The 11919-nt window shown below is 46.8% G+C and overlaps 1 protein-coding gene across 1 annotated transcript in view; it reads right to left on the bottom strand.

The window, feature by feature from the left end:
* Positions 1–645: 645 nt before the first annotated feature.
* The window catches only part of LOC137332786 (amine oxidase [flavin-containing]-like), a 47844-nt gene continuing 36570 nt past the window's right edge, over positions 646–11919 (bottom strand). Inside the window, exons 13-15 of the mRNA XM_067996723.1 lie at positions 10888–10999; positions 7737–7799; positions 646–6086 (exon numbers count right to left, since the gene is read on the bottom strand). Of these exons, the coding sequence (XP_067852824.1) occupies positions 5940–6086; positions 7737–7799; positions 10888–10999 (322 nt within the window). The 3' untranslated portion in view covers positions 646–5939. The remainder of the gene's footprint in view (positions 6087–7736; positions 7800–10887; positions 11000–11919) is intronic.

Raw genomic sequence — 11919 nt, 5'->3', positions numbered from 1 at the left:
CGCAGCCAGCCAATAGCCTTTCACTGGCCGCTGACAGCAAACATTCTGGCCTCGACTCCTGTGGTGATCTCAGCACATCAGGAATGTCCAAAAAATATTTAAATGAGCTTATGGTGAGGGGACCACTCATTTAGGCACCGGTCCAATCAGTGCCTGATTATTGCCCCCTATATGTAATGTGTTCAAAGAGGCCAAGGAGCTTTGTCAAGGAGGTTCTTCCCTTTCTGAAACCATGCAGAGTTTTTTTTTTATTAAGTTATTGCCATGCAGGTACTCCTTTAGCCTGCCCCATTGAATAATTTCCATTATTTGACCTTTTATTGATGTTAAGCTAATGGGGCTGTAGTTACCCAGCTGAGATTAGTTACCATTTTTAAATATTAGTACTAATATTTGTTTCCAGTCCTGCGGAACCTCACTAGTGACCACTGATGACAAGACAATACCCTGGAAATTTCCACTCTGCCTCATTCAGATACATGTTTTCTGGCCAAGATTATCTGTTAGTCTTAAATCCCTTTAAATTATCAAATGCCTTTGTTAAAAAAATATAGCAGATACAGACCTACTCCCCTTCTGGCTGAAAGCTACAAAGAACAGATTACAGTAGTTTTATGTTGAGTCGCTGTAATAAATCACAGAATGGATTGCACTGAGACTTTAATTTTAAAAACACAAGAATGATACAATACAGTCAGTACCTCACTGATTTCTTTTAAAATACGAACAAGGATTTTACAGCTTTCAGCTAGGAAATTAATATCACTCCAGGAAAGTGTAAGACACCCCTAAAAGTATTTCTTTTCCAAAACAGCAAACATCTACAGAGGGTTGAGGTGGGTAGACAGATTTGAGTAATATGGATGGACATCTTCACTCACACAGGCACCACTTAGTCCTATGCTGAGAGCTGGTTTGCAGGTTGCATCAGCATCTTTAGTTTTTTCAGCTTCGCCCATCAACTGGACATGCTAGATTCCACAGACTCAGGGGATTGGCCGCTTGTGAAGACACCAAGGTACAGAGTCGCCTGATTGCAGTCAGCTCAAAGCAAAGAATTTCAACGACCTATTTTTCTGTGCAATTTTCAGTTTTTTTACCTATTTTACAGATTTTTTTTCTTACTAGTTTTCTCCTCTCTGTTCCTGTAGATTCTGGGATACAAAGCCACAGAAGTGTTCTTCATGTGTGAACCTGGATAGTGACAATTCAGATTCTGCTCTCACCTGCTGCCCAGACACATGGGGCATGGCGGAGGGATGTCAGCAGGGGGGGGGAGGGTCCTACCTTTTCTCGAGCGATCGTAATGTAATTGAAGGCCATTAATGTAGCTCCCGGGTTTGGCGTCTCCAAACTGCCCAGTGGGTGCACTGCGCACCAGAATGACATGCTGTCAGCTGGAGTATTTAAAGGGCCATTGCAAGAATGGCTTTTGTGGAAGAAAGAAGATATTGAAGGAGATGGAGCAGCAGAGGAGCAAACCAGCACCCAGGTTCAGTGACTCCTTACTTGAGGTGCTACTGGCTGGGGTATGGAGGAGGAGGGAGACGCTGTATCGAGCAGACAGGAGGACGCGCCCTGCCTCTGCCACCAAGAAGGCCTGGCTCGAGGTGGCAGAGGAGGTGACCAGGAGCAGCAACATCTCCCGCACTTGGGTCCAGTGTAGGAAGCATTTCAATGACCCAACTAGGTCAGCAAAAGTGAATACAATTACTGATTCACCTGGATTCTATGGTGCACATCACCACCCCCCACCCCAATCTCTGCCCTGCGAAGCCTACTCCATCACATCACTCCTCACACCCACCTAAGGCTCACTGTCAACTTACCTTCTCTTTCTGTGCACTTCCTCACCTCCCTATTTGTGCACCCAGCACTCCCACTCACCCCAATCCTGATGCAATGTGATCAATCTATCGTGTAGTCACCCTCTGATGCATCTCTTTCAATGTCAGCCTCACCCAAAGCAATTCATCCATTAGGCGACCCCATCGCTCTCACTCACTCACACATCTGTACCTTCTCACTTTGTAGAAGAGAGAGCAGAATGTACGAGAGAGAGCACAAATCGTGGCCCTCACAGAGGCAGAGGAGGAGGCCTTGCTACTTAATCGGACGGTGGAGTGTCTGGCCGCCGAAGATGCAGAGACCGGCACCCCGCAAACGTCTGACAGAACTTTAACATCCATCACGCACAAAGTGGATTGATGTTATTAATGATTGACCTGTTGCACACCTCAGTATGCTCATCGCAACATTACTTCTGCGATGATTCTTAATATTGCTGTATGTTCTCTTCCAGGCCCTTCAAGGAATGAAGACGTGGATGAGGGCAATTCCTCAGAGGAGCTCCCTGCCTCTGAAGGCACAGTGCTTAATGAGCTATGCACCAGCGCAAATACTCACACATCAGTGGGTCCTACTAGAGAGTTAGTTGGGTTGTCACCTGGTGAGTCACCACACACAAGTGAGCATGAGCAGACGCTAGTGGCAGGGGCAGCTGTGGAGAGTCCACGTCAGGGGGCGCACTCCTCTCCAAGCTCTATTATGCTGGACACAGATGGTGAACCCCAGGTGCTATCCTTGAAAAGGAGAATGATCGAGGTTCAGCAGCACCTTTGCGAGGTACTGCAAAACATGCCATGCACACTCTCCACAATAGCGGAGAGGATAGAGGAGTGCACCTCCAGCATTAGTGGAATGGGGACGCAGGTAAGTGAGGGAATGTCTGTGATGGAGAGAATGGCAGTCTCCGTTGAGCTTCAAGTACAGCTCACAAATGAGTCCATTCAGGCCCTGACAACAGCTGTGCGAACTCAGAGTGTACATTCAGCCACCTTAAACAGGCAAACAGGTAAATTAGCACTGGCCTTACAAGGCATCACACATGTCCTCCAAGCTGTTGTCCAGTAGAGTGGTAGGAGTGATCTGGCCCTGACCCAGGAGAGGGATGATGGCGAAAGGGGACATGGAAGTGGGGATGCCACTCAAAGTGCTCCCACGTCTCACCCTTTGCCCCCTCTGTCAACTAGTACCTGTAATGCTGCCCCCTCTCCTGATGGCCAAGTCTGCCCCTGCAAAGGTGTAGGTGGAGCAGTCTTTGGTGGGGCCCTCACAGGCTCCAAACCCCAGAGGGGGTAGGCTGAAAGCATCTAAGCAGTCAGGGCATAAACATGAGAGCAACCTGCCATTACCTCTGCTGCAGCCACAGGGGATGCACCACGTAGAAACGGTAGGAAGAGAAAGGCTAAGGTTTTGTAATAACTGGGGAAGGCACATGGGTGTCTGACAGACTGTCATGTTTTTCATTTAGATTTGTTTTTTGTTAAATGCATATTAAATGTTATAATTCTCACCACAACTGCCACGTCTTGCCCATTCTTGAGTGCCTTTGGTGAAAACGCCCTTTCATGTGCTTCATCATGAACGTCAAATCTTGATGACACCCAGTGGGTGCGTTTACAGTGGGTGTATGTGTGGTTGTAGGAGTGATTTGTGCGAGGTGGGGGGTGCTGGTGTTGGTGGTGCTCATTCCAGGTGGTCTGAGAACTTGACTATCTTCACTTTGCAGGTCTCCTTATGAGAATCTATCAAATATGAGTGACTCCCTGGCATCACCAGCAGCCAGGTGAGCCGCTGCTCTGCTGTTGGATTGCCCATCATCTCCTCCTCCTCAATGTTGATGGCAGATGTGGATGCTTCATGAGCGCACGGGACCTCATCCAGCAGTAACCCTCTCTGTTGAGCGATATTACGCAAGACGCAACAGACGACTATTATTCTACACACTCTCGCCGGTGAGTGCTGAAAGGCTCCCCTAGATCGATCGAGGCATCTGAAGCGCATCTTGAGCAGTCCTATGGCATGTGACAATGATAGGCCTGGTGGTGATGTGACTGTCGTTGTATCGACGCTGTGCCTCATTGCTGGGACGTTGGATTCACGCAGAATGAAGGGATCATGGCAGCTGCCAGGGAATCTGTCACACACTTGTAGAAACATCTTCCGGTGGTCACAAACCAACTGCGCATTGATCGGGTGATATCCCTTTCTGTTGATGAACAGACCTGGCTCATGTGGAGGTGCTCGGATTGCTACGTGTGTGCAATCAGTTGCGCCCTGTATCCGTGGGAAGCCAGCCAGAGAGTCGAAACCCACTGCCCTCTCAATCTGGCTGATGTCATCGATGGGGAAGTTGACGTAGTCTGATGCCCTGCAAAACAAACCATCCATGACCTGTCGTATACACTTATGGGCAGACGACTGAGAGAACCTGGAGATGTCACCGGTGGCGCCCTGGAAGGATCCGGAGGTGAAGAAATTGAGGGCAGTGGTGACCTTAACTGCCACGGGCAATGCGTGGAACCAGCTCCAGCCGGGAGCAGCTCTGCATGAAGGAGCGTGCAGATGTCTGCGACCACCTGGGGACTCACTCTGAGCTTTCGTAGGCACTGTTCCTTGCAGAGGTCCAGGAAGCTCAATCTCTGCCTATAGAATCTCTCAAGTGGGTAGTGCCTCATGTGACGTCGGCCCCTCCGTTGGTCCCCTCTCTGCTCTTCTGCAGGTCCTTGTGGTGCACCTCTATCTTGTGGAGTTGCAAGTCCCAGAACTCCATGCCGTGCCTGCCGCGAATGGTGATGTGCTTCTTCCTCAGATGTACCGCTGAATAAAGCCACTGCGCCTCCCATCCTGATGTTGTCAGTTTGAGGGGGTCCAAAATGTAGCTAAATATGTGTGAACACAAGAATTCTGAGTGTGAATAAAGAAATCTCAGACTAAACACAAAGAACTCCCAAAGGTTTGTCAATTGCTGATTTAAAGGTCCAAATGGCTGCAGGCTGCAACTCGCCTCCGTTTCCATGGCGTCTTTCAGAGGCCACAGGAAACACATTGAGGAATAGTTAAAATCCTTACCCTGCTCAATACACAAAAAAATTGAACACTTTAACTAGTTAAAGTATCCTAATTGATGGGTTAAACATCGGCCCGCTGGCTTTAATTGCCGGAGGGACTTCTGGCTTCCTGAACCGCGCGCACCCACATGCATCTGGGTCGAAAGCAGAGTCAGCGGCTTGAAGCCGGGATTCGCTCCCGGTCATAAATTCAGCGATTTTCATTGTCCTCCCCCTCGCCCCCAACCCACCCAAACTTGGGGGCTAAAATCTTGCCCCTGGAGCTTCCAGTAGGGCAGGGGCTGCTGAATAATGTGTTTCCTGACTGCTTTCCCCCTCTCTAGTCCAGGGATGCTGAGGCCCAAACTGTCCAATATACAGATTAACTGATACCCAGTGAGTTACAAGCTAACTTCAAATTGGGCAGCTTATATTATGTCATTTACCATGAGAGTGGCATTTCAGTGGTTTATAACCAGCCTTTAAAACAATCCCTTTTTACTATCTTATATATGGACAGTGGTTTGGATAATGGAGAATTAAGCCAGAACCTGCCTTAGGCAGATCACTGATAGTGACTATGGGGGTTGGGGGGGAGGCGATTGGAGGAGTTATTGTGTCTTTGTCCTTTTCTTCCTGCTACTGGTGGATGTCATTGCAGGGAGATGGATTATAAACTGCTCAAGCTCAATGAAGTATCTCCTGAATCTCACTGTCTGATGTTTTTTTTAAATCTTTACAGAGGGTCAACACAGGTGGGATCATTGAGACAGTGTGTTAAGAAGAAAATGGACTCTGTCGACTCTCTGAGCATCAATGTTCTTGAATACTAACCAGTACTAATTCAGTGCATGACAAATTCATCTAATGTAATAAATCCCCCATCAATAAAAGATCTGCTGGCTCCACAGGCCTGTCTAATATATTCACAAATGACCCTGCCCTCGAGTGCCCTGAATGGTTCCCAAATGGCACCAACGATGAATTTTAACAGATGATCTTTGCAGCAGCAGGTTTCCATCCACTGCAAAGCAACAAAGTTACATCTCAACCCCTGTACAGACAGACGTTCCTGGACATGACCACCCCAGCAACTGCCAGACAAGAAGTAAAGCCGAACACCAGCAAGAATACTGGCACAGAGGGCAGGTGTCGCTCCCAGAATGTTGTGGTGATTGGTCGACCTGGAACTTCCTGAATAAAAGGAAAGAATGAGCTTTAGTACGTCCAGTTCAGCAACGCAGTGTCATGTTCTTAGATGTCATTGACTGTTTTATTGCAAGAAATACATCTCCACCCTTGTTGTAACAGTTATAGCCGAAAGCTGGTACAACAAGGGTGGATATGTATTTCTTTCAATAAAAATAATGACACCTAATAACATTATAAAGCACTCAAGTATAATAGAAATAACTTGAATTTATACAGTCCTTTTACATTTATAGGACCTCCCAAAGCACATTACAACCAGTGGATTATTTTTGAAGTGCAGTCACTGTTCTTTTATGGCCAAATGTGACAGCAAGGTCTCACAAACTATAATCCTAGGGCCATCATTCTCCACCTTGTACTTCCATCTAGTCAGGATCCACTCTGCGAGCACAGACTTCCTGAGTTTGCCTCAAGTCTGAGTGCTTCTGATCACTCAGATCCCACAGGTATAGCAGCAATGAATGACCAGATAATCTGTTTTTTTGGGAGTGTTGGCTGTGGAGGGAATGTTGGCCAGGATCCTGAGGGGGTTCTTCCTACTCTTTGAATAGTGCCATGAGATCTTTTATAACGGAGTAGGCAGAAAGGCACTAAGTTTAACCTCTCATCCAAAAGCCTGCACCATTGACAATGCGGAATTTCCTGAGTACTGCATTGAAGTGTTAGTGTGGATGGAATACTGAAGTCCATAGTTGGGCTTGAACCCACAACCTTCTGACAGAGGCAAGAATGCTACCAACTGAGAGACGGGGATACACACCCGACCCTCATTAAAAAGTTCTCAGGTGCAACATTCTCTGTTACGTGCCTCACCCCCATTGTGTCAATTTGCTCACTTGTGCAGCCACATGATCAGTATTAAGGGGCAAATTCAGTGAGGCTCCACTGGAGTGGAGTTTCATTAGACAGGAATATGAGATGGAGATAGGGCTATAACACTATAGCCACGATTCTTCGACCCACGCTCCCATCAAGTGAGGCTCCACTCTAGGAGCACAGCCTCACTAAATGTTCTTCAAGTCTAAGGACTGCTTATCATTCACATTCCAACGGTATAGTTGTAGTGATTTTAATCCATTTTCAATCCAGCTTTGCAGTATCAGTCCATCCTGGAGAAGCAAAAGGAGACAACTCCAAATCAAAGTGAACAATGCATGATTTGAGCACAGATTTCCCAGACACTGATTTACTCCACATCATTCCCATTATATGGAATTGCAATGGATTAGTTTGTTTTTCATTGTACAGAATTCCTGATCTGCACAATATGTAAACATGTAATACTGAACTCTAGTATGTTGAAGATATAAATCTCAGTCCAGGAGAGGTTAGTCACTCAGACATTGCATGCTTCCTGTTTTAATACAGCATCAATTTCAATTCAGTCCTGTGGGAGTGATTAACCAGGCTGAGATATCAATAAAACAGACTGATCTTCATTCAATTTATCAACACTCCTGGTTACAATGTACATTTTCTTTGGTGAACATATTCTCCTGTATCACATCAGATTTACTAATGCGTCTCTCAGGATTTAACCATTAATCATCAAACCCATTTTATTATTCCATCAACAAGTTGACATGGAAGTGGGGAGCTATAAGATTTTCATTTTGTCTGTTCACCATTTACCTGAACCTCGGGCTCTTGGGACCAAATTCCTGTCTCTGGAATCATTCCTTTGGCACACATAACCTGGAGACAGAACACAGACTAAATAAGGGCAGTGTCAGGCAAATACTCACACACACATACTCATTTCAAACAGAACCGAAACACAAATGAAGAGAGTTCTGACTCCACGAGGTAGATTTTAACCACCAAGAATAGGTGGGTTGAGGGCAGATGAGCAGTGGAAATGCTAAGTTTTCAGAGCGGGACCGCATCCCGGCTCCAACTCGCCCACTTCTGGGTTTAACCCAGGCAGATTTGTAGTCCTATGGAGAGCAGACATTAGGAAGTCCCACCCCCACTTAAAGCCGGCGGGCCGATACTTAAAAGGGCAATGTACCTCATTGAGATACTTGAGATACTTAATAGTTTGTTATTATACAATTAAAATAAATTTAACTTACCTGTTCGGGTTTCCCATCGCCTCCGAATCACGTCAGGTGAAAGCAGGCGTGAAGGGCCGGATCCATGAGGTGAGCCCCTTTATTGCACTGCTTGTGGGCCCGGAGGAGCAGGAGTGCTTCATCCAGGCCCAACAAGCTCACCCGGCCGACAGGGCCCCCCACGATCGGCCGCCAACGCCCCCACCGATGGTGGACACCCACCTCACCCCAATCCCTGATGCTTGCAGACCCTCCTGATCCCTGCTGACAGCCCCCCCCCGATCCACAATGCTTGTTGACCCCCCAATCCACGATGCTTGCTCACCACCCGAAATCGTCCACCTACCCCCCCACTCCGATTTTTTCCAAGCCCGATGATCTCTCTCTCTCCCTCCCGCCCTCCTCTCTGATGTGCAGTTCCTTTCACTCCTGACAGCCAGCCAGCCTGTCAATCAGGCTGGCTGCCGGGCCTGAAACCCGGAAGTGCCATTGATGGGCCGCGATCGCCCAAGTACCTTCCAGGTTTTGCACCCAGAAATTTTCCACCCGCTCCCTTCCTGGCTGGAAGTTAAAATTTACCCCCACGTGTGTACAATTAGAATTGTGCACATTTGCTAGTTGGGGAGCAGACAACAGGTGTTACTCATAGTAGTCAGTGCATCACATCACTTAAAAAGCAAATCTTTTAAAGCTTGAAACTTGATGCTGTAACTCCAATGGCACAGCCCCGTACCAGCTGTATATTTTAATAAACAGAACATTGGTGATTTTATAACAGTTCAAAACTAATGCCCACAAGACACATACTGCCCCCACACAAAACTCTCCATTGTCAACAACAAATCAGCCTCTCCTCTCCAATACAATCATCTATTACTTCACTTCAAAAACGCTAGACACACTGGGGGTTAAATTCGATAACCCCTGAATCCGGGTGCGGGGGTTGCAGTATGCGATTAACCCGCGCCCGGTCATTCTGATGCAGGCAGCACGGGAGATTTGTGCTGCCTGCTCATTTACCTGATTCCAGTGCGAGCTGCCAGGCCTAACTGGGTTGTTCTGTGACTTCTCACCAGCAAGGAGGCCCGATATCGCATGAGTGCCTCGCACCTCTTAAAGGCAGCCTGCACCTCTTATGTGCAAAATATAAGATACGGTTCCGCATGGATTCTGAACGGAGGTCAGACATCGCACATGTAAAACACAGGTGCAGGACCTGTCCCTATGTTTACAAACTGTTGAGTTATGTTAAAACATTGAATTATGTTGCGCACTACTAAATCCCACATCCTCCAATCTGCACACCAGACCTCACCAATCTGTCAATTTGAGTTTGTACCAGGTCTGAGAGAGAGCATGCACCAAGGTTCTCTGCTGATGCACTAGAGGCCTTGGGCAAGAGATGGCCAGAAAGAGGGGCATCCTATATCCACAGGGGGCAAAGAGGCCCTCCAGACATATACTCAAGACGTAGTGGGAGGCAGTAGGGGACGAAGTCAGTGCCAGGTAGATAGCACCTCGAACCTGGATGCAGTGCAGGAACAAGTTCAATGCTTTGACACGAGTGGTCAAGATGAGTGAGGTCAACTGTCAAGTGGCGCCTCCTACCACCTGCACCACTAACTGCATCCACTGCTCCACGCACTACACACCCTATCACCCACATACCAATAAACTCTTTCAATCAGTACTCAACTCTTCCAATCAGATGCTTCCTCTCACCATCACACATCACCACTGTTACAAGCCGCACACCCACAACTCAAAAAACACACACACCGGCAGCTATTTAACCATGACAGGCACATCACCCAAACATCCTGCAGGATACTCACTGACACATGTCCTGCTTTCTTGCAGGAGAAGGTAGCCTATAACAGGTGGCAGCAAGTGGCAGTGGCATTTAGCCCCTCGAGCCTGCTCCGCCATTCAATGAGATCATGGCTGATCTGTGACCTAACTCCATTTACTCGCCCTAGCCCCATATCCCTTAATACCCTAGGTTAACAAAAATCTATCAATCTCAGATTTAAAATTGACAATTGAACTAACATCAACTGCCGTTTGCAGAAAAGCGTTCCAAACTTCTACCACCCTTTGCATGTAGAAGCATTTCCCAACTTCACTCCTGAAATTCCTAACTCTAATTTTTAGGCTATGTCCCCTAGTCCTAGTATTCAAGTATAGGAGACCTCTAAAAACAGGTACAAATGCATCAGCAGCCAGAAGCAATAATCCAGCAACTAACTTGTAAATTATGTTTGGTCCCTTTAAATAGTGCTGGTGGGGGATCCTCCAGGCCGTCTACGACATGCTCAGCTGTTCATGGTTAAGACAGTGGTTTGGCTGGAGTGTTGAGTGCCAAAATGTTATCTATCCCTTTAAATCAGCTTTGCACACTGATCTAACACATATTCTCCTTACTTTACCTGATATTGGCGTTCATTATCTGCGCCTTTACCAAGATGGCGTCTGGCACACGTCACGCTAGAAGGGTGCACGTGCATTCCAGACACCATTTTGGGGCCTTAGGAAGCCATGTACATGGCCCAATTTATAGCCCACTTTCTCCATCCACTCAGGCAATCAGTGTGGGCTGGTTATTCTATAGAACTTTAGCAGGCACTTAACACTAACAGAGAAATGCACAGAAGCTAGATTGCAGCAAACCAATGGGGGATGGGTGCGGGGAGAGGGAGGGTTCAGATTAGTCTCGCTCCTAACGGTACCTCTCTAGCAGCACGTTCCCCAGCCTGTACTGCTCCATCCATGTACCCGCTCCACTTGGTGGCCGTCTCGGTCCCAGCAAAGTACAGTCTCCCAAACGGTTCTCGCAGAACTCTGAACAAACATTGAAAGCAATTTGTGTGAGCGAATCCCATCGAACAAAATCACTTTATTTAATGTTTGCATTTAGTATTCATCTCCTGCTTAGAAGTATCACAATCTGAATGTAGTCTCACACGTTAGATTCTGTAAAGCAGGGATATCCAAGCTTTTGTCTTCACAGGCCTCATAAATGTGTACCATGGAACCTCGGGTCCCAGACATAAAGTTTAAATCCTCGTTCCCATTAATTTGCATATATCACAAGTTGCCGATACTAACAGATTTTGGTCAACTGATTTAGGAATTATCCACCAACGAAGCAACAATGCTAAGAAAAATCCTTTCCAAACATCCACACCCACATAATACAAACAGGACAAAACGACAAATAAAAAATATATGTGCAATTAGAACTGACTTGCCTGGACTTTAGGGGCGAGACTGTCAGGGATTGGAGGCTGTGTGTGGCCCAAGGACTGCAGATTGGATATCCCTGCTTTATAAAATGAGCAGCATATGATGTATTTTCCAAAAGTCATGCATTGGCAATTTCCAGAAGTTTGAGAATATAAGGGTTATTCCATGATGCCACACTCTCAGTGGTAAGGTCATGCTTGCAGGGAGTGCAAGTTGGAGATAGGATTACAACATTTTATCCCCAATTCTCCAACCCATAATCCCCCTGAGTGCGGCTCGCTGCTGGAAGTGTGACATCACAACATCATCAGGTTTTGAATTATCCAACTTCACAGCACATTCTCCATCATCTTTGCCCACTGGGATTTCAATTTAGTTTGCTATTTCTTTGCTGAAACAGTGACAGTCAGGGTATTGGACTGTGGGATGGTTGTGACAGCCCAGCACAATGCTGTTCTTACCAAACATGTACTGTTTAGCAGACATCAGTTATCAGGAGCAGAAGTTCATTTTCT

Source organism: Heptranchias perlo, chromosome 15 (assembly GCF_035084215.1).
Source record: "Heptranchias perlo isolate sHepPer1 chromosome 15, sHepPer1.hap1, whole genome shotgun sequence".
NCBI classification, from domain to species: domain Eukaryota; kingdom Metazoa; phylum Chordata; class Chondrichthyes; order Hexanchiformes; family Hexanchidae; genus Heptranchias; species Heptranchias perlo.
The sequence above is the reverse complement of the archived record's forward strand: the minus strand, read 5'-3'. Positions and strand labels throughout refer to the sequence as shown.